Source organism: Camelus bactrianus, chromosome 14, assembly GCF_048773025.1.
Source record: "Camelus bactrianus isolate YW-2024 breed Bactrian camel chromosome 14, ASM4877302v1, whole genome shotgun sequence".
In the NCBI taxonomy this organism is placed as follows: Eukaryota; Metazoa; Chordata; class Mammalia; order Artiodactyla; family Camelidae; genus Camelus; species Camelus bactrianus.
This window is the reverse complement of record NC_133552.1, coordinates 14,952,030-14,976,323: the sequence shown is the minus strand read 5'-3', so window position 1 is coordinate 14,976,323 and position 24,294 is coordinate 14,952,030. Positions and strand designations below refer to the sequence as shown.

Here is a 24,294-nt window from a genome sequence, read left to right as displayed (position 1 = left end):
CAATGTCCCCAGACAACCACTAATCTACCGTCTGTCTCTGTGGATTTGCCTATTCTGGACATTTCATGTAAAGAGAATCATACAAGATGTGGTCCCTGGTGACTGACCGACTTCTTTCACTTAGCATGTTTTCAAGGTTCAGCCATGTTGCAGCATCCATCTGGACTTCATTTCCTTTTACTGCCAAATAATAGTCCATGGTACAGGTATAACTACCACACTTAATTTATTCCCTTATCAGTTTATGGGCTGCTGTGGACTGAATGCTTGTGTTCCCCCAACATTCATATGTGGAAGACTAATCTCCAATGTGATGGTGTTAGGAGGTGAGGCCTTTGGGAGGTAATTAGGTTATGAAGGTGGGGCCCTCCTGATGGGATTAGTGCCTTTACAAGAAGAGACCCAAGAACTCTCAATCTTTCTCCACCCCGTGGGGATACAATGAGAAAAGGGCCATCTGCAAAGAGGCAGAGGCTCCTCACCAAAACCCAAACACACTGGCACCCTATCTTAGCCTTCCCAGCCTCAAGAACTATGAGAAATAAATTTCTCTTGTTGAAGCCATTCAGTCTATGGTAAAGGTAATTTGTAGTAGCAGTCCAAACTGACTAAGACCTTTGCGTTGTTTCCACTTTTTGGCTAATGTGAGTAATGCTGCTATGGACATTCATGTAAACTTTTGCGTGCACAAGTGTTTTTCATTTCTTTTGAATATGTACCTACAAGAGAAACTGCTGGGTCATATGTTAACTCTATGTTAACCTTCTGAGGGATTGCCATCTTTTTCCAAAGAAGTGCACCACTTCACATTCCCACCGGCAGTGTCTGAGGGCTCCACTTTCTCCGAATCTTTGTCAGCACTTGCTACAACATGTCTTTGTGATTACAGCCATCGTAGTGGGTGTGAAGTAGTATCTGGTTGTGGGTTTGATTTGCATTTCTCTGAGGGCTAATTATAACATTTTCTAATCAGAATAAAATAAGTGCTGTTTTAAAAAATATTAGTGACTGCTCTTCTTTCAGTAAGACATTATCAACGTCCCACTTTCCCTGACGTTCTGTGATTCTGCATTTCAAACTGTGTATCTGATCTTTTGAAGTCCTTGAGAATTTACTTGTGAAAATGTCTTCTACTCTCTTATTTTTTCTATAATGTCATTAACTTGTATGGAAATTTGTTTTTACTTGAGTTTATTACAGAAATGATTATCCTCAATCATGGGATTTCACTCTTTCCCTGCGAATGAATTCTCCCCCTTTCACAAGTTAGAACAGCTGACAGCAGCACATTCACTTTCAGACCAACCTAACCTGCATGCCCAAGAGGACCACACTCAGAGAGGGGAGGACAGAGCTGTCCTGGTAGAAATGAGACACACCTCTGAACCCCCTGTGGACATGCTGAAGCCACTCCATCCAGACTGGCAGATTCCTAGGCATTGTGGTAAAATAACAATAATCCAAAAGCTATGTGATGTTGGCCATCTTCATTATTTCCTTTTCCTTCCTCAAACTGACATAGTGTTTCCAGACTACATAAATAATTGTCAGCCTTTTTGAGGTTAAGTCACTAAGGGTTTTGAGATATTTCTGAGTCTGAAGAGCACTGAAATGAAGCTTATCTTCTAGCCTCCTTTTCAAGCTTTGTATCATAGCACTTAGGATTAGAGTTACATTTGACTCCAAAATAAAAATGGCTCCTACAAGAGGGAAATTTATTTCTTCTAACGTATAGGTCTGGCAGTGAGCCGTTCAGAGCTGATATGGCAGCTCCATGGTGACAAGGACCAGGGAGACTTCTATTTTGTTGTTCTGCTGTACATAGCATGCATTCTGAAGATCACTTTGTGGTTCAAACTGGCTTCCGGGGCTCTAGCCATTGCCTTCTTCTTCTTCTAGCCACAAGAAGAAGAGAGCTAGGAAGAAGGCACACATCCCTCCTTTTAAGGGTACTTCCTGGGATTTATATGTACCACTTTTGCTTGCATCCTTTGGGCCAGAGGAACAGTGACACAGTCATATCTAGCTGTGAATGAGGCTGGGAAATATTGTCAGTATTCCCTATAGCCATGTGGTTGGCTAAAAATGGAATATTCTATTACTAAAGAAGAGTAAAACAGAGCAGATACCAGGAGGCGACCAGCAGTCTGACACTGCATCTAAGAACAATGAAATGCCATATAGTGAAGTAGTTAACAAGTGTGAGTTTGAATCCTCATTCTGCCTCCTCTTGGCCACATGAACTCAGTTTCTGTATCTATAAAATGGTGGCGATTGTACCTACCTTATAAGGTTGTTCTGAATGTGAAATGAGTGAATAGATGTAAAGTCTTACAACACTGCTGGGCAGATAGTTCATGATCAATTATTTTATCTTCTTTTGCGGTCCCTCTGAAATGCAGAAGCAAGTTATATTACTTATGCCTACAGCCAGCTTTCAATTATTTTCCTGAATAACCTGAATTCACTAGCGAGTATTTGCTAAAGTATTCCCTAGCACCCCATTCAGAAGAAAAAGAGTTCTTTGATTAGAGGCCTAGGTGATGTTGCACACTCTGTCTCCCTCTCTTGGTCACCAGCTGGTTCTCTGAAGTCCTACAGTAAATAGATGTAAAATTTCCTAAATTAGTTGGCCCTTTGAACCATTTTTGCATGATATCTAATAACATCCTGTAGAATTGGTGTTTTTTTGGACACACTTGGGGAAACTCTATGTTGACTAGAAGCAGATCACAGGAAAAGCTAAACTACAGATCAGCTCAAAGTCCCAAATTGCCAATTTTTAATGGCCATTAAAATAGATTAAAATACATTTGTATTAACAGATTAGATCCATTTTTACTCCAAGGCAAATCTATCAGACCTGAATCAGTAGTCATTTTAAAATAATCAATATGTAATGAAGAGTGAAGCAATTAAATAATTAAGGCAAAGGTCGAGTTTACTCAAGCAATTGTGCTTGTATTGAGCTCCTTTTGTGGGCATTAAAACTTTATTTTTCTCTTTTTTTTTTATGTTATAAAGACTTCTGAATCATTGCTTCTCAAAAATTTAATTCTGCAGAAGGAATGAAAGAGTTCTTCAAATTAAATATTTTCTTTAGCAAACCCAATCCCCCAAAGGCATGTAAAATAAATCCCAATGGTTCTAATTTACTGTTACCATGACATATTTTCACTGGGATGCTAGAAAAAACAAGTCTGTCTACTTGCGCTAATGGAGAGCTGTCACATAGATAATCCAAAAGGTAGGTATTTATTTCATCATTTCTGGAACCTCTACAGGCACCAACCACCAAATAAGGGTAATCAACTGTGAATCTGTCTAATGGTCTATCCTGGCCTTTGTTCAGTCTTAGGTGGTTTTATGAGGATATGTTTTGTAGGGCTGCTAAACTATCTTTCAGATTGTCAACGTTAAAAAGATATGTTCTAAATTTCTAGCTTCTATCAAAAACCCTTTAGAAACCTTTAGAAATTGTTCATGGATTTATCTAATCTCATACGGGGCAGAATGAACTTTACACAGCACCTGACAGAGTAAGTGCTTATATTTATTTAATGAATATTGAATTACCTGGATTTTGCTGTCACCTCGGCCAAGACACCTAATCTCTCTTGGGCCACTTTCCCCATGTGGGAAGTGAGGATTCGGACAAATGGTCTCCAAGATGCCTTCTTGCTTAACAATTCAGTTTCAAAACTAAGTATCCCTATACCACCGCTGGGTGGAATAAACCTGTTCCTTACACAGCGTGAAAATAACATGGAACCATTTGCTTCAAAATATTCCTTTTTTTTTTTTTTTTTTTTAGTTTCAAGGGTCATTGCCTTAATTACTAGAATTCTGGAATTTGATAGCAAGTCCAAGTTCACCCTACCTGTAATGCAATAAACAAACCAAACACAGGTCAGGAAGGACACGTTTTGTGTCTTGTTTCTTTCAATGGTTGATAAGATTGTCTGCTTAATTTTGAAAACCCTTCCTCATAATAGCATTTTACATATGCATTTGATTGTGACCACACACTGGATTAGAACGTCAGAGATCTTTTTCTGACCTTGAATAAGGAGACCACCATACTCATAGTTTTTACAGTTTATCCCCAAATATACAATCTCAGTTTCTTGTTCATCTCTCGTCACTTCTGTCTACTCATAGAACTGCGTGAAACCTCGTTCACCCTGTTGAACTAGCATTACATTCCTATAAGCAATAGTATCAATTCCCCCTTTCCAGAATTAATATAAATTTTAATGTCCTAAGTCCTAGTACAGATCTCTGGAGATTCTGCCTCTCCCATTCCTTGTTTTCAATTTAACTTGTTTGGAGACTTGGCAACAGTGTAAATGAATCGCAATCAGAGAGTTTTGAAAAGTATCTAGTTCAGTCGCTAACCAGGCAGGAACCATATTTACAAGATCTCTGGGATAGTCATCCAGCCTGTGTATTAATGATGTTTCCTTATTTCCTGTGTTCTTGATGCTTTACTGGGGCCTCACTGACGGGTTAGCGAAGTCCTAGAGACTGCAAACAATTCACCCCAGGGGCCTGCCTTTCATTTGCAAATCAACCAATTCAGAGCCCCCTCTTTCTCTATCTGGTTTTTACATCCCATGTCAATCAATATTCCCCTGTCTTACTCACTGCAGGACCAGGTACCAGACAATTTGAGACAACACCTAGATCCCAAAGCCTGATAAAATTATTTAAACTAGCGAAACCAAAGGAAACCACAATAAAGGCTCATGCCCATGCCTCCCATAGCTCCTTCTGCCTCCTGACCAACCCTGATGCTTACCCGTGGGTCCCTGTGTGGCATGGTGTGCCCTCTCCACTTGGAAACTGTAACAAATCATCTTTTTCAATGGCAGTAGTCTCCTGCTCACCATACCTGAACAATAACAAAACCTACATTTTAAAAACAACTGTTAAGACAATTTCAGGGACCAGAAGTTCATTTCTTGTGAGGCAGCAATTTCAGCAGGGAACTAAATAGGAAAGTTCTTTTCCATCTTAAACGGAAATCTGCTTCCCTGTACCGTCCAATAATTCTGCCTCCAAAGCAAAAGAGAATAAATCTACCCATTTTTTTTTTAATCAAGCCATGAACCATCAGATATCTGAAACACATCTAGGATGGTCTTTCCTGAAATACATTTGTGAGAATCACACACCAACCTGTAGATTCTTTTGACTTCCAGTCTACTTTTTATATTGATTAGCATTTGGCTTCAATAGCCCAGTGGATTGAATTTTTTCCCCCAACGTTCCCAGTGTCCTCAAGGACCATTCACTCATGCATGCATGGGTTGGTCAAACAGATGCTCGGCAGCCTGGCAGCCTTCACTGGTCTATCACTGTCCTTGATTTCCAGTGCAGGGTCCCCTGGCACTGGTCTACTCCACGCGGGGCTTCACTAGCACTTACTTCCTTGGTCTGGGGATCCGGTTTGTAGTGGTGCCAGGCACGGCATCAGCTTAAATTTCTGAATCCTTTAAAATAAGTTGCCATGAAACACATTTTATCTTGTAATTAACTAAGTTGTGATTCTACTGCAGCCTTTTAGATTTCTAGGTATGAATGTAAAATCCATCATTCTCTAGTGTACAGGGCTTCCTCCAGAGTCACTACTTCTTTCCTCTTACTGTTTAAAATTTTTTTTTTCCCAAACAGTATGTTTATTGTAAAAAAATGTTTATCAGATATATTTGTTAATAGAAGAGCTAGTTCCCTGTAATCTTATTCCCAAGATAATTTTTGTTGTGTATTATATATTTTTTCCTATACATAAGGCTCTAGTTTTTTTTAAATGAATCATGTACATACAAATATTTAACAACTTTTTTTTTCATTTATCAATACATCTCGGGTATTGTAGAGCCAAACTTATGAATGAATTACAATTAACAGAGTTTCTCGAGGGCAGGGACTATTGTGTTTAAGTATTTATGAAACATAACATACAAATGATTTAATTTTTGAATCACTACGTTGTAATGATTCCTATGGAACTACAGATTACACATTTCTGCCAATACTGGGACAATTTTTCCTTTAAATTTCCATAGAACCCTTGAATAGTGGGTGATTAATTTATATCACTTATTTTAACATTGTGTTTATACCCATTATTTCAATAATTTGGTCCCAGTTATTTTAAAAGAGTAGGTAGAAAGGGAGTATCATATCCTATTTGGTAAATGGAAGATTGATAGTTAATTGATTCTATTACGTTTCTACTCATTCACATGAACAGCTCAGTTAATTCCCCAAAGTATTTCCCTACTAGGTTGCATAAATAATGCAAATTAATGTAAGTGGTAGTTGATTATATTCCATTTATGAGTACTATACTTGGTTATATATGTGCACAGGGAAATTCTGCAGTTTTGATTACAGACTTTCATACAGAATCTACTGTTTTTACATTATCTAAAAGAAATCATTCATTTAATGTATTTTATCAAGATTAGTCTAAGATTTCACTGACATTTCCAGCTCTGCTTTTGCTGGTCCATATCTAGACTCACATTACTAAGTAAACATACAGTAAATAGTAGACGTGAGCAACACTATAATACATGTGTCTGTTTTTGTCAATGATTTAGAAAAGACTTAATTCAAATTATATTTTGTACCATTCTTAAATTAACTTATAATAGTTTGTAATCCAAGTTGCAAATATATTCAAATAACCTTAACAGTGAGCCAAAGGCAGTTAAAAGCCAAATTCTCTTTTTCTGGATTATTTATGAGATTTTCATTGTTCCACATTATCTAATATTGCAAATCCCTTGCAATGTCTAAATCATTGAAATAATAACATGGATAATCAATCACTGATTAACTTTCAATGTGAGTATAAAAAGCTACAGCAATGTGAACAAATGGATTTTTGCAATAAACACAATCAAGACAGTGGACAGTCTCTTCAGCCAGGAACAAATGCAGGTTTTTGTGTGTTAAAATACAATGTTTTATGTCCCATCTACATCTTACATTTAGCTGTCACTGAATACTTAAGCCACGGGTATATACCATACTAATATTCTGTTGGCTTCAAGAAAGGCTTTGTTTCTCCTAGCTCAATGTAGTTTCTTTTTAATAGACTTTATTTTTTTTTAAGAACAGTTTAGATTTACAGAAAAATTGAGAAGATAGTACAGAGCATTCCCACATATCCCCTCTCCCAGTTTCTCCTGTTATTAACATATTACATTATTATGGTACATCTGTTGTAATTAATAAACCAATATTGATACAGCATTATTAACTAAAGCCTAGTTTATTCAGATTTGCTTAGTTTTTACCTAATGTCCTTCTTCTGCTCCTGGATCACATATGACATTGACTTGTCATGTCCCCTTGGGCTCCCCTTGGGTGTGACAGTATCTCTGATTTTCCTTGTTTCTGATGACCTTGATAGTCCGGAGTGCTGCTCAAGTATTTTGTAGGATGCCCCTCTACTGGAATTTGTCTGATATTTTTCTCAAGATTAGACTGAAGTTATAGGTAATTTTCCTAAGAGAAATTAGATACCTACAGATTAAAAACATATCTAGATATCATCAAACTGTTGCCATGGACATAACTCATGTACCATTTTTGGTACTCTTCCTAGTCTGAATGATTAGAGGTAGCAAAGATAGTCTTGAGAAAAGAATATGATGATTTAAAAAAAAGGTGGGCTTTAAAAAAACAACTAAGAGGTAGATAACATTATAAAGAGAGCAAACAGTAGTCATATTCTCTTTCCCAAGTAAGCATGTTCTTTATGAATTAAAATTACTAAGTCAGCAAGTCAGACAAAAATGCGTAAATAATGTAGTTAGTTCAAGTCTATATATCTAAAGAAGTAAATCTGGGATTTATGTAAATAAATGTTACTTAAATATATCTACGTTTTCAAAACAAACTGTCATGTTTCTGTCTACCAAATGAACAATAAATATTGTGTAGTATTCTCTTGTCTATGGGTCAAAAATAATCTTAAATCCTTAGAAAATCTATAGCAGGCAATCATTCTCAAAGAATTCTCTCCCAGGCAGTGGCTCTCAGTCTTCAGCGTGGACCAGAATCACCTGAAGGGCTTGTCCAAACACAGATTCCTGCTATTCCCAGCAGTTTCTGATTCAGTGGGTCTGGGGTGGGGCCCGAGAGCGTCTACTTCCAACAAGTTCCCAGGGGACGCTGCTGCTGCTGGTCTGAGGCCACACTATGAAAACCACTGAGCAGGGTCAACAAAGATACTACATTCATTAAGTGCCTATGGTAATGAAGGTGTCCTACCCATGTTACCTTATTTAACCAGTTACAGAATCTTACCAAGCAGGTATGATTATCCCTTTTATATATGGGGAACCTGTGCTCAGAGAGACTGAGGAACTTGCCTGAAGAGACAAAGGGATCAAGTGGCAAAACTACAAATCAGATCTCCCTCAATCCTAAAGCCACGTTTTTCTAGTACAACACACTGCTCCCTGTTGATAGAAGAGCGAGGTGTACACGTCGCTGGCACACTCATCTGGAAAGGAGATTGTACCAAAGATATGTACAATCATTCATTCAGTTAAGTGGGGTGTTATCTAAAGAACAGGGATTCTTCCTGAAAACTAGGCAAAGGCTCAGGGTCATGGAGAGGATTCACTTATTTATGAACTTCTGAAATAATCAAGGGTGAAATGAATTTACTGTATAATTAACGAAACAGGAAGGACATATATTTAATATAGTACTGAATATTCCTTAATTACTATTATTTTATTCTTTATAGAAAAATGCATTTAAATAAAAGTCCTTAAAAGAATAATCTCATTTACATTTATGTTTAAAGCATTATACTATTCTAAACGTTTGCCGCGTACACATCACCAATCAACCACTACTTACTCAGGTATCGAAGTAAAGAGGCATGAAGGTCTTCAACAAAATGCTCTGACAATTACTACAACATTTAGCTCCTTTCACAAAGAAAATTAAAAGCAATGACATACAGACAAAATAAGCAATTAAAATGTTAAGAAAAGTGATACATTTTATAGCAAATAAATTGCCAAAAATGAAGTTGCCAATAATATATGTCACTTTGTTATACTATATTAAAAAAAGACACTGAGACACAAAATTATTGTACTATAGACTTAAAATCGTTAGTGAGGTCTAAACTTCAGAACGACCAAAAAACCCACCCCACTCTACATCTCTATCAAAACAAATATTTTACATAAGAAAGATTCCCTTTTAAATATCTATGTACATTTTTCCACTTAATACTGTTAACCAAACCCATACTTATATTTATTTAAATAAGAATTAAACAAAGTGCCCCAAATGCTGATTTCCTATCACAAAACGTTAAGTATTTTAAATCACAACTTCAGGGTGATATACTGTACACATTGGTTCCTTAGACAATATTAACAGGCATATTTTTAAGAATATATTTTCATCTATAGGTCAAATAAAGCTTTATTAAATGGTAAACACTTTAAACAGTGCAGAAATACAAGTTTCAAAAACAAATACATTCAGAAGATCTGCTGTTCAAATAGTATCTTTTCAAAACCCGGTGGAGGAGTATGATAAAATTCACTGAACTGGCAATCCAAAATTGCACTGTCATCAACTAGAGATAGAAAAAGAAAGAAAATAAATTAGAAGCAAACACCTTAATTTGAATGAATACATAATTATAAAATTAACTGTTTCATAATGTAGTAATGTTAATAGGCAAGAAGAACAAACACATCTGCTATCTGGGTTACAAAACATGATCCTATTGGGTAAAAATATCCAAACAAAGAATAAAATCTATCTAAAACACTGAAAGGAAATCAAAATATCAAAATATTACTAATAATTATTTCTAGATAATGTAAATATGGGTAATTTGAGTTTCTTCCTTATTTACCTATCTATATTTTCTCAATTTTATATATTAAGATGAATTACTTCTTAAATATTTAATTAAAAAAGTGATAGATTCACAAGAAGTAGCAAAAATAATACAGTTAGTCCTGTGTACCCTTCATCTGGCTTCCCCCAGCAGTAACATCTTATACAATGACAGAACAATACCCAAACCAGAAAACTAACGTTAATACAGTACTACTAACTAGACTGCAGGCCTTATAACCAGCATTTACCCAAGAGAAATGAATGCACAGATCCATACAAAGACTTGTACATGAATGTTCACAGCAGCTTTATTTGTAATGGTCCCAAACTGGAGACAACCTAAACATCCACTAACAGGTGAGGGAAAAAACCAATTGTGATATATCCACACCATGAGCTATATTATTCAGTAATAAAAATGAGTTACTGATTAATGCTACTATGAACACAGATGAATCTTAAAATAATTATGCTTAGTGTAAAAGCCAGACCAAAAAGAATACAAACTGCATGATTCTATTTATATAATACTCTAAAAACGCATAATCGGTAGTGACAGAAAGCAGATAGTAGCTGCCTGGGATGGGGTGGGGGGAGGTGAGCAGGAAAAATTATAAGGGAGCAGAAAGGAACTTTCAAGGGTGATTGATATGTTCATTATCTTGACTATAGTAATATGGATGTCCACTTTACAGCCATTTGTTAAACTGCACATATATGTTTAATGCACATTACTAAATATTTTATATTTCATAATAAATGCAGAAGAAAAAAGTTAAGTACTGGGTTTGACATTCATGAAGTCACTAGTGATTTTAACAACGGTGGTTTCAGTGAAGCGGTGGAAGGATCCAGGATTAGGGGTGGGATAGAGGACAAATGGAAAGGGAATCTGAACTTCATTTTCATCTTTGAGAGTATTGGACTATTAAAATATTTGATTTAATTGGACTGATTTATATCAATTTAGTTTACTATATGTAATTTACTATCTTTAACTTTATTATGTTAAAAATAATACTGAATCAAGGAAACAATTTAGAATAAAAAAACTCATTTGCTACTCTCATTTGTATAACTCATACTACTAATTTTTATTTCATTTCTCAGGCTAAACTATTATGAATATTAAGCTACATTAAATATTAAGCTACAATAAAGATATTTCTTTTAGGCTTACCCAATATTGCAAGGAAACTATCCTGTTGCGTTTAATAATTTATTTTTATATGCAAAGACACAGAAGGGTAAGATCACTGAAAAGTAATATTTAGGAGAAAAGAAGATTAATGAAAACCTTAACTAAAAAGTGAAGCACAGGCTTTGGTTGTTATTCTGAAATTACTAAATATTTGTATTTGTTATTATATACTTTTCTGCCATCCCCAAAAAACACTGCTACTTTTCTAGTAAGTTACTACAAAAAAGTTAAGTTAGTTTTTATTATGGCTCAAGTCTAAGAACTTAAAGTAATTAAATGAGAAAATGTTTTCGATCTATTAAAACTATAGGCAGAAGAATTATACCTGTTGATTTAAAGTTGATAATATAAAAAATGAACCAGAATAGAGTGATAAAGGCCCTGAGCTTACGTATTTTTTTTATAAAGAAAGATACCTTATATTTTAGAGATACATATAAAATGATATGTCTGGCATTTGCCTCAAAATAATACAAGGAGGAGAGGTGAAGACCATGTTGGGAAGAGATGAAACCTGACTGACTACTAGCTGATAATTGTTTGAAAATGGGTGATGGGTACGTGAGGGTTCATTATTCTATTCTCTTTACTTCCATACATGTTTCAAATTTTCTGTGATAAAAATGAAAGTAAGTGGTACAGAGTCATCTCTAATAAACCCAATTTTTGGAGAGACATACTTGCATAGAAGCTACAGTACATGGTCATCAAAAGCAAAACAATCAATATGAAACCATTCTACATTATAATTTCTCTTGGAAGAGTTTTAACATTAAGGTAATTTTATAAAGGTTAATTAATGCTCAATGCTCAATATATGAAATTCCCATCCCTAATTTCAAAATATTCTTTACAGTTACATTCCCTGGTCACCTAACCCTTTCTAATAACTGGTAGAAATATCTTTGTAAATTCTGTAGTTTTTTGGAACTTTCTAGAAGGTAAGACTACATGATGTAAAAGGGAATATGATTATTACATATTTAAGTATAATCACTGTATTTAGTTAAGTTTATTTTTTAAATACATGGGGAATAAAAACCTTCCTTAGTCCTGAAAAGTGGGACTGTGATAACCTACAGAGAGTACATTCCATACACAAAGGTCCTAACTGTCCAGATTTCCAAATGATAGTTATAAAGTAAATGAAAATGCCAAGCAAAAGTTAACACATGTTTAATAATATTTAGAAATATTTTAGCTTACCATAAACAACTGGATACACGGTCCCTCGTATACCTGATGCTGGACAATGCATGTTTTTTCCATTCAAATATACATTTAATTCTACATGGTCATATGTAATACCCTAGGAAGCAAAGTAAATATTAAAAAGGGCAAAAATAGAAATGTTCCATAAAAACCAAATAGTCAGAAGGCACTGACTGGGAAGCATGGAAATACAAAAAACTAAACAAAATGTCACATTAGCTTTTACTAAGGTTTTACAACTTGGTAGAATTGTACCTGAACTGAGCCAAAAAAATTGGTGGTGATTATGTGGTGGGGGGAAAGGTAAAATCCTGAGTCCACATTAGAGGTAAAACTAATGAGATCAGTTTAAATCCTAGTATTTATATTCACATAATCTGGATTTTACATTTTAAATATTAAAATGATGTAAGTACTTCCATATTGTTAAGTAGAAAGACCTTTTAAACTTATATAGAAAACACTACTCTCTACATGCAGAATTGATCTTGAGGGGGGAAAACAATGAAGTTTTCGCCATTAGAGATTATTACCTGTCAGTGTTTTCAACTGTGACAAGTTGTCTTTATACAACTTATTTCCAAAAAGAAATAATATATTTCTGTAACTCTTTACCTTAGTTTGAAATATGCCAAGTGTATTACCAAGGTAAAGCTGGTATTCACAACTGCATAGAATTGGTAATTAGTATCAAACTGGAAAACAGAAAAACAGCTCAAAAGATTTTTAAAAAGGCAATAGAATAAAAATGTATTACTTTGTACATTATTAGTGGTACAAACATCACAACTGATAACAATTATTGTTATAAAAATGCTGGAAAACACTTTAATAACCTTTATTATGTACCAAGCACTATCCCAGGTGCTTCATATTTACTCATTTAATGCTCACAACAAGATAGGTATTATTATCATCCCCATTTTATCATAGATGAGGTGGCTGAAGCACAGAGAGGTTAAATAATTTACCTAAGGTTGCACAGCTAGGAAGTGAGAGAGCTGGGATCTAAACCTATGAAGTACGGTTTCAGAATACTTATTCTTAATTGCCATGCAATTCAAAACTTTTCAACTTTTAAAACTCTGCTTAAAACTTTGTACAATAGTTACTAATTGATGACAAAAGAGAGCTTTCTTTTGAAGAATTAAGAATAGGTAGTGGAGACCTTTCAATAGAGAAATCATCACAGACCAAGAAGCAACCACTTCAAGGATTTCTGACTCTGGATAAATTATATGAACTTAAAAGCTTTTAGAAATAGAAAAAGATCTTACAGATGACCTAGTCTTAACGCCCTCACTTTCCAGTTAAGACAGCAAAGGCCCAGATAAGTCAATGTGTTAAGTGCTATGAAAGAGTCTCCTCAAATCTTAGCAAAGCCAGGGTTTAGACTAAACACTGAGAAAGATAAACAGTGTGTTTGTTTCATTTCAGTTTATGTATTTAAATATAATAATAAAGCTAAATGACAGCTAGGATTAGCTTTCTTAATAAAGAAGTCTGTTTTCACTTTAAAAACAAAAACGTAATTACAGAAACTGCAAAGTGTGTTACTCTCTTTATAGGACTACAGGAAATCGAGCAGTTCAGATCAGCAGGTCGCAATCCCGTCACCCTTTCCCACCTGGTGGCAGCATAACCTATATCAGGCAAGCAAGTTTCAAACCCCAGCCTCCTGCACCAATCCCCAATCCCAAAGAAAGAAGTGAGAAAGGATGTAAGAACCCCCACCCTCCATCAGCAGAGTTTAAATTCAAGTATTTTCTAACTTAATCTGTCCTTTTACATGATCTAGAAACTAAGTTTGATTCTGTCATAATGATACCAAATATTCAACGTGTTCTAAGGGTTTATCAATAATTGTTTGCAGGTTTGGTGAACAGACTCTGAAATGCGACTGCCTGTACTGTAATCCTGGGATCATTCCAAATAAGAAGTTAATTTCCCTTTGATCTGTAAAATGGTAATAATGCTACCACCTATTTCACAGGGTCATTATGAGGAATAAACAATTTAAGGGAGCACCTGGCCCGTAACAGATGCTAGAGAAGTGTTTGCTGCTGTTATTATTACATAGAATGCTTGTAAAACTTCTCTAAAATTAAACTGAAAACTGCAATTTTAAAATGTAATTCGCACTCTTCAAAACTGTATCAATAAGGGTCAAAAAAGCATAAGCTGTTCCGGGTGTGTGCCCCGAGTGCTGCAGTGGGTACTGGAGAGCTGTAGGAGGTACCGTATGATTATCCTGTAATCATTCGGTTAGATGTTGAAAGCTTATTTTTCTCGATTTCTCCTCAGAGAATGGTACATGACTGAACTTCTACACATATGAGAATGTTTTTCCTGTCTTATAATCCATTCCACTTGTCTTATGCCATTGTCAGTAATTTGGTGAAATTTGTTCTCAGGTGTTTGAACTAGGCAGACAAAGTTAATATGGTAGGATAATATTTTACCTTTCAGGATCCTGCATATATTTCATCTTTTTGAGTCCTCCTTTTATTAGAATGGGCATAAAAGCTCAAAGTCTAATTTAATAATGCTGACAGACTAAAAACGACATTCTTAACTCTGTCAATTTGAGGTATCAGTCATCTCAAGGAATGAGTTAGGAGGGCAAGAACAACACACAGCAGAAGTTCAGCACATCAACAAAGAAAAACATTTGTTACTGATTATCCTTTTTTATGTTTGAATTTCATTTTTTAGTGTAAACAGGTTGATGGCACTAACTTGACTTCAAGATTCTCTTTCAAGAAATAACCATTTCAGTAAGGGTGTTCCATATTACGGACATCTGGCAATGATCTACAAATTCAGAGCCAACTATTCAAAAAGAAGAATAGGGGAAAGCAGATTTTTAAAACGGTTTATGCCTTTAGTTTCCTTGTTTTCTTTAGTTAATTTAGGAAAAACATACTTTCAATAATTTACCTAATTAAAAATTGTTCTTCACGTTTTTTAAATTGCAGAAAAGAGGAGAAAGATCAGACCATAATTAAAAATCTTCATTTTCACATCTTCCTTCACTCTGTCTCCAAAATACTGTATATTTCTTTAATTTAATAATCTGGATTTACTTTGTCTGTGTCATTTTATTATTAGGAACTATCCCTCATTATTTAGATTCCTTTCAACTTGATACGAGAGCCAGGAAACCAAGGCTCTGTGTATAATGCACCTTTGCTAAAACGGGCCTCAAGAATCCTGTTCTCAATCAATAGCTAATGGCCTGAACTCAGTGTGTAAGGTTTTTGGATAATACCATTTGAAAGGAAGTATCTGGAAAAGACAGAAAGGGATCTCTGGATTACATTTTCAGTACGGTGGCTTCGGTAAAGACTTAAATGTACATAGTTGGGAATAAAAATAAAGAAGTCTTAATAATATGTATCCCCTCCTATCCTCTGTTTTCCAAAAAAAACTTTTCTACAATCAAGCCTTAGGATTTTGAGTCCAGTTCTTTGAAGAGTTCTGAAAGTGAAGGAAGTTTTAAAAGTTTAAGTTTAACAAGGACCAACACTCTTGATAAAATGCTGTTAATTCTTTAACAGAAGATCATAACAAGTTAAGTAGTAAATGTCAAAATTTTCTCTAAGAGGTCTCCAGCTGCAAAAATACCTAATATTTTCTAATAAAGGGTCACCAATTCTTACAATTGTGGGCCAAGATTTCTTTTATGTGAGAGAAGCAGGAAATGTTCATCAGCAGCCAACCCGTCATAATTTCTCCTAAGTGGAAATAAGGGTTCACGCTGATCTTCCTGGCCAGTGGCGGCTGGAGAAAGGAGAGGGCAGTGAGGTAAGGCAGCAGCCTCCACATCAGCGCTCTCTCTCTGGAAAATGTACTACCTCATTCGATCCAATCCCAGTGCTCTGGAATTCAAACCACAAACTCCCAGGGAAAACTAAATATACTAGAAGCAGTTCAAGTTTAATAATTTACGGTGGAAAACAAACGCCACAAGGAAACTCACCACCACATCTCCCTCCTGTGGAAGGCTGTTTGCTGGCAGCCTGTTTTTCTCCTCGTTGTTGTGGTACAGGGCGCCATCATTTCTCATCACCAGACTGTGCACATCTCGGCCAAGAGGGATCTGATTCAAGTTAACCTTCTGGGTTGCAACGCCAATACCCCAGATTCCTAAAAACACAATAGTTTAAATGTTCCCCAAATCTGAAGAATACAAATATGAAAGCAGTTGTTTTAAGAGTGTAAATTGTTTTTAATGAAAGTGGTATATTATCACTGAACTATTTTTTGTTAATCTTTAAAAAAAACATCTTTTAAAAGTAGTTTGTAAACTACACTATGTTCTCTGCAGATGTAGCACAGCCTGAGCAGTAAGAGAGTGGGCCCTGGAGTCATACTACATTGGTCTAAATGCTGACTTTGCTGTGTCACTGGGGCACGTTACTTCATCTCTCTCTGCTTCCTCACTTGTGAACTATGGATTCTAACAGTACCACCTTTCCTCCTAAGAGCTGTGCACACTGCGATATACTTTGGCACAAATGCCTGAAACTTTTATTGAGAGATGAACGCTACAAATTCCAACAATGAATTTATTTCAGAGATATCATTGAGGATACCTTCCTTTACAGAAAATCCACGTAAAAATTTGTATCAGATTTAATGCTCAAGGAAATATTTGCTTCTCTTGAGAAAGGGTATGTTATACTTGAGATCACAGTAACTGGAGACATTTCACAGCCAGTGAGTTAATTTACAAGAGAATGGAGGACAGATTCACATTTCTTTCACATACTTAAGAAAATCAGTATTTAAAATGAGTTTAAAAAACAAGCCCCAGAGGGATGTTTTATGTCATTCTCAAGTAAGAGTAAGAGTAGAATTAATTTACTCCACTCAAGTTTTCCCATTCTGTACCTGTATCATTCATGCCACTTTTCATGAGAAGTTTCTTATAATAAAGCTTAGAAAAGTTTCCCCACAGTCAACACTGCCACAAGTTAACTAATTAATAACTGTCAGTAATACTCATGTAGAATTGCCCTACAACTCAAGAAACTTCAGTTTAAAAAATTTTTGATTGAAGAAAAGTTGATTTACAGGTGTACAGATTCATAAATTTTAAGAGTCTTTATTTAGACTTCTATCAGATTTCTAAGTCTGCCAATTGCTTCCAAAAACATGGAAATCAGGGAATCTTATCAAGAGTTAAACCATAAGATTAATTTTATCCTAAGATAAAATAGCAAGAGTCTACACCATATATGCTCATCTAGCTGCCATTAATAATTAACTATATTAATAATAATGCTCACGCCTTATACTGATCCAGTATGTCCTGTCTTTAAAACGCTTTATACATATGGTTCATGTGATGCAGAAAGAGCAGCTCCTGTGATCCACTGCATAGATGAGAAAACTGAACGTAATTTAACTAAATTAACTAATTAAACCAGGATTGCACAACAGGAGGTGAAAGAAAAACATCTTCTAAGTAAGAATTTAGTGCTTTTTTATTACCTCATTAAGGTTTTTCATATATTGAAAATTAATCCTAATAGAATAATTAGGACTTATAGTAGTAAAGTACCATTATACCAACCTGTGGACTGGATTTTGAATTCAAAGTAGCTCTTGTTTTGATGTAAAGGTGCACTGGCTAAACAACCTCCTGTTCCACATATTCTTCTTCCATTTTTTACAATGACAACATCTGTTCCTGAACAAAAAATACAGACACCGTGTAAAGTTTCGTATTCTCTTATCCAACAGTCAAGGTCAATTTCTGTTTCACTTTTAATTTTTGGTCTACAAAAAATAGGGACACTATACATGCTCTGAAATACGAAAATATTGATAAATTATATAAATATTTAATTCACTTTTCCCCCGGAAGAACATTTATATTTAATATTAATTTACGGCTAGAAATTGTGTTTAATTAGGCAGTTTCAAACACACAGTGATAACTCTGAATTATACTGAATATTTAAACACTTAAAGTAGAAGTAGACTCTCTAATTTTAGCCAATGAATCAATTTGGTGATTTCATAAATCTCTTAATTAAAAACATAAAACACTTAAACTTTGGCAAACCAGTACAATTTTCAATAAAATTCAAATGAATTAAAACAATCTATTAAAAACTGACTGAATGTCTACTAGGTACAAAGCCCGACGCTAGTGCACTGGTCAAGTAAGCACTGAAGATTAGTGAGATATAGAAAGGAACATACATCCATGTTTAAAGAGCTGACATGGAAAAATGCTAATTTTTGGATCTTACAAGATAGCTGCTGTCAATCACATTGCAAATATGTAAATGAGGTTTTAACATCATTAAATGCATTTTATTCTCATGCAAAATTTTTAGTTTAGCTCAAATAACGTGATAGATGAGCGTGAGAAAAACAGTCTCTTGATGACGTGACTCCAATACCAATTCTTTTCCAATTAGGAAAGCATGTATATCAGAGAACATGAAGAAACTTAACATAATTCTAATATGCAAGAAATATCCCATAACATCAAGGCATGTGACTCCCAAGATCTTTGACCAGTATGACTTTGCTGGTGATAAGCGTACAAGTCAAGCAGATCTGGCTATGAAAACTGTAGGGAACTCCTCCAGTGGGGGTTAAATAAAACTAGAGCATAGAAACAAAAGATATTAACAGGGAGGCTGGTCTCTCATTAAGTCACTGTTGAATTCATACTTAAACAAACAAAAAATTATTTGGGACAAATACATAAGAGAAATACTAAATTTTCTGATTCCATCACAATTCTAAACTGGTTGATATAAGAGAGATACTCTCTTAAATAAGGTAAAACTAAGATCCTATTATATGATTATTAAAAATTCATTAGTATTCATTTTTTTTCTAATTACAAACGTTACACCCCAAATTCTGGGAGAGTGTCTTTATACATAATTTACATCTGGCTGTCTTATATGCCTCCAGCAGCTTCAACTGGAGAGCATCCAGGGCCCAGCTCCTCCTTGATGGCAAAGACCATGGAGTGCTTGGTATTCGGCAGATGCTCGACAAATAACTGATACAGAAATAAATGAATATGCTCTGCTAAGCACTTTGTAGTGGACATGTAGCATCTGTTTTCCCTTTCCCAACAGACTTCCCCCTGGAGATCAAAACAGTTTCAAGGAAGCTTACTCAGTCTCCGGCTTTAGGGGTACAGCTTTGACCTAAGTTAAGGCAATCAGTGCATTCCACATTTTTTGGCCACAGTGACTGAGTAAAAACCACTTATACGACCTAAACCACTACCATCACAGACAGTCTCAGGACTTTTGCAGAGAGAATGAAGGAACAGACTCACTCATTCTTGCTGGACCTGAATGAGGAAGCCTACAGCCCAGGGAGAGGCTGCAAGTTATCACGGACACCAGCCTTCAGGAATAAGTAGCAGAAAGCAGAAGAAAGAGATGAAAAGAAGCCCAGTCCTTGGCAGCGCTAGGTCTTTCCTGAAGCTAGTGCTGCCTGTGTGCTCTTTTAATTTACATGAACCAATAAATTTCCTCCATTCTTTCAACAATTTTGAGTTGCAGGTTTAACTGCTTATAACTGAAAGCATCCTAAGTGAAAGACATTTCAAAGAATTATGCCAATAAGTGGCATTTTTTTCTTACCCAGAAATGCTCTATGGTTCTCATACATAACTCTGAGATGGAACCACAGAACCAGCTCTGAATATGGTATTATTTTCTTATCTCCAAGGTATTCTGCTAGGTACTGAGATGTTTTATATAGAAAGATGGATAGATTCAGAAACCATTCTGGAATGTGTGTGAATTATTAGGGAATTATTTTAAGCTTATTCCATTTCTCTTTTTCAGTATAAATGTATCCTATACCTAGATCTATGATTTGTGTAATTTTATTAATTATCAGTATTGCTTAGAAAGTCAAAACAAATCTGAGTACAACCAAAATATATATAAACATAGCCAAAGTGTATTTTTAAAGAAATATTAGGTATTTCCAAATGAATGACATCCTTTTAAAAGTAGCTACCCTGGAAGACTTTCATTTCTAAAAAGTCAATTCACAATTACATATGGAGGTTGTGGCAAAAATGAAGATATTTATAAAAACTACGCCACAGAAAATACCAAGAGGAATTCCAAATGGTTTCAAGTTATGCAGCGTCACCCAAATAAGTGACAACTTTGAGACGTTCCTTTGGATATGAAATGAATAGACTACTTTCTTTAAAAAAAAAAGGCAATCACATTCTAAGGTTATCTAATAAAACCTTTCACATATCCAAGTACATGCATACTTGCTCACTGTGCTTCTCATATTTTCAACTTAAGATCAATTCACGCTTGAAACCTATTCCTAGCTTGGTAGCCTCTCCAATTATTCAGTTTCTAAAATCAGACTTCTGTGACTGAAGAACTTGAATTTACTGGAAGACAGGTTAAGAAAAAATTTCCATGCAGGTAGAAAACTGGGGAGTGACATTACTCTACTGAAAGATGCTGGGCAGCTTTAAAAAAGGAGAACATAGTGGAATGAGTACAGTGACCAGCTCTTCATGGAAGAAGAGATCAGAGAAAAGGTATATTTTAAAGAGCAGATTGTAGTAATTCACGAGTTTTGTAGTAGAGACAGAAAGAGCTACAGCTCCAGGAACTACATGTGGTTTTCCTTTACTGTATTCCCAGCATCGAAAACAATGCCTGCCATCTGACAGTCACTCAATAAATATCAGTTGAGTGAATGAACAGATGAAATGGAAACATTTTCTGAGGAAAGTCATAGAATTTGAACATCCGCTGTCTATAAATGATGATGAATAAAAAATAATTTAAAGAGATATACGTATACATACATATATTTACGTATTAAGGTTCTGTATTACACTTGGGAGACCTAAGAATCAAAAGTAAATACCCACGTACAAAGTGGTATACAATGATCACATCTGTGGTTTAGTACATGCTATATAAATATAATGAGCAGAGTGTTTCTAGAGTTATAAAGAATCTGGGCAGAAGAGGGTTTTGCTATGAATATTAAAAATTTCCTTTGTTATTTCAATGCGCTATCCTTTAGCCAAAGGGAAATGGGAAAAACCTAAAGTGCAGATGTATATTTAGAACAGAATAATCCACAAGAACACAATATTCTGAAATAACTATAATGGAAAACCTCTCCTTCTCGAACCATACTCTAGAAGCAGGGAACTACATGGGACCAGCCTAAGAACAGAAAGAGTAATAGGGTGGTGACAGAGGCTACAGAGGGGAACAGAAATTGGAAGGAAAAAACATAGATGCCAAGGAGCAAAGTGCTGTTTTATTTTTTGCAATAGCCTGACCTGATGGGAAGAGGCCAGTCAGATGAAATTACAACACCTCGAACCGTGACTAAGGAGGAGTCGGACAATGGGAGGTTTTAGCTGAAATGACAAGTTCTGACCTGAGCTGTGACTTCAGGCTTCTGCAGTTTGCCTTGTTTTGACTCTTAAAAGGTGAGAGGAAAATCGTTTCAAATAAAATCGATAACTAATAGGCTGAGAGAAAACTGTCAGAGCAGAAGGAGCAGCTGAGGTCAGACCTAAAACATTCTGAAAATGTGTGGGATTTGATTGGAGCAGGACAGGCACTGTAGGAGGAGCACCAGGACACTCCGCGCTCCTCTCGCCTGGGTACGTGGGACGAGTCTCAGGAGGCGGCAGCTCGGAGGAGATTCCTGTGAAAATGGGTAGGTCCACACACCCATCTCCCCAAGACAAGCGCAAACAGGGCTGCGTAGCCCTGACCACGGAACCGGGCCGAGATGGAGTCGGCCGGAGTCCTAAGGCGATAAATCCGCGAGGCTAAACCCGGTCGACGGCAGCGTCGCAGGGCGGGGAGCAGGGGCCGGAGCCGGGCAAGGCCCGGCCGCGTGTGGTCCCCGCGACCCCCGACTGCCCCTGTCCCGCCGCGCCCGACCCGGGGTGGGCCGTTGGGTCTGGGGAAGGGAGGGTAAGGAGGGCCCTTACCCATGTGCTGCGTGTCCAGCTGCACGGCCGGCATCTCCTTCAGAGGGATGTGGCCCGTCCCGCCATCTCTGCAGCACCGCAGGCAGCAGAACACAGAGGCGGCCATGTCTCAGGGACCGCCGCCGCCGCCGCCGCCGCCGCCTGCCGCCCCTGGACCGCCGCGACACCGCCTCCCACTCCTCCGCTCCGCCTCCTGCCTCCGCCCGAGCGCCGGAGGGGGTCTGGGTGGAGCGGGAGGCCGGTACAGCGACGCCCCAGGTGGGGAGGGCGCAGCGCAGGATAAGGCGAAGCCAGCCTAGACGGAAGATACGGGAGGCGGGGCGGGGCTAGGGACGGGGCGGGGCAGAGGGTGTGACGGACAGGCTGGTGGGCGGGAGACGGCGTGCGCCTGCGCGCAGGGTACTTTTTCTTTGGGTTGGCCCCGCTGGTGTATCCCAATACTGACTGGAGCGCGAGGTTGTCCCAGTCCTGCGTACGCCCGGCGGGTCCTCGGATGCTCTGTTTCAAAAACTCTGCCCCCAACTTCGTCATTATCTTTAGGGATGAATTGACAGAGGCAAATCTGGCTGGGGGAGGGGAGCTTATTTAAAAGAGCCCCAAGATTTCCCCCGCGCTCCCAGGACAGAGAACTTTGCCTCGACCGAGAGCCCCCACCACACTCTCTGGCTTCTGAAGAATTTTGTCAAATCCTAAACAGACGCACAGGGCCCAGAAGTAATGGCTGTGATTGCACCATGGACGTGCACCGTGGGCTCTAAGTTGTCGGCCCTGCTGCATTTTAGGTGCAGAGATGCGCTTTCCGTGGCCCTTGGTGCCGCGCCGGCGCGGGAGCGCAAAAGGCTACCCTAGAAGGGGGCCACTGGGGCGGGCCGTAAAGGCAATTCTTGACCGGCCTCTTCCAAGCTCACCCTCTTGGTGGACTGAGGGTTCTGATGAGTGTGATGGGGACCCCGGAGGCAGCGGGACGGCTGCGGGGACAACGGAGGAAAGTCCTCAGTTCCTACCGCCTGTTTTTTCCTGCTTCCACTTTAGGGGCTTCCCATGGCCGGCACCTGTACTCTCTGTGCTTACTTAGATTATCTGTTCCTGACCCATTTTTCATCTTCAGATACCACTTGGCGCTTGGAGATGGTCTGGGACGACCTGTAGAATTAACCTGGCTCAAACCTCTATTCTCAAATAAGGTTTCCACCCTGAAGAGTTCCCTACGGTTCAAAGCCCGGGAAACCGGATGCAAAATGTCCCCTTAAAATGTAATGGGTTCCTCCATATAACTTTTTAGTAACCTGAGTACAAATATCCTTTATGGAGAATTTTTCTTAGAATGAGAATTTTTTCAGGGTCCTGGGTCTCTTTGATGTTTATACAAATGGTGTTTTCATTACAGTACCTACGAAAACCTCCAAGTTTTGTACACTGATGTTTAGTTATTATAGAATTAATAACCAACGTGATTTTTAAACCCATTACTGCTTGTAAAATACTTTCTTGGTAATTATTTTACACGTGGAATTATCTTTTACTGAAAATCTTAACCATTATAGTAAGTGTTAGCGTTCTAGTTTTTTCCATTGGGAAGGAGTGGAGAGCTGAATAGAATATTCGAGAGAAAACGTTTTTCTGCCTGTTTGTGAGTTGGGCAGTTTTTCACATATTTATCTAATTGAATTCTCTAAAGTTTTCAGAGTGAATATTGTCCCTATTTTATAGACGAGGAAGTAGGCTTGGATGGATTACATAATTTGTGTAGCTTCCGATGACTAGGAAACAAATGAGGTGGGATTCAAAGCCATCAGTCTGACTCCTAAACCTGTATTTGCTCCACCAGATCATGCTGCCTCTCAAATTCTGACGTTCCAACTCTTGCAATTAATGCAACAATCTTCTTAAACTTGCTTTCAGTTCAAAATTCAGATTTGCACTTTATTTTTGTATTTTTTATTAATCTCCAAACTGGCCATAAGCTGCCATAACTCATATATAGGCA

General features: G+C 37.1%; 2 protein-coding genes across 2 annotated transcripts in view; one reads left to right on the top strand and one right to left on the bottom strand.

Moving 5' to 3' along the window:
• Positions 1–7,671: 7,671 nt before the first annotated feature.
• Positions 7,672–22,608, bottom strand: SPRYD7 (SPRY domain containing 7). The gene is made up of 5 exons (XM_074378140.1): positions 22,308–22,608; positions 17,895–18,011; positions 16,296–16,462; positions 12,308–12,410; positions 7,672–9,628 (listed from the first exon to the last, which is right to left on the bottom strand). Exons 1-5 carry the CDS (start codon positions 22,411–22,413, stop codon positions 9,531–9,533), a joined length of 591 nt encoding a protein of 196 aa, XP_074234241.1. The 5' UTR covers positions 22,414–22,608; the 3' UTR covers positions 7,672–9,530.
• TRIM13 (tripartite motif containing 13) overlaps positions 21,882–24,294 on the top strand; it is a 39,522-nt gene continuing 37,109 nt past the window's right edge. The window contains exon 1 of the mRNA XM_045514063.2: positions 21,882–22,027. The gene's annotated coding sequence lies outside the window, so the exon portion shown is untranslated. The remainder of the gene's footprint in view (positions 22,028–24,294) is intronic.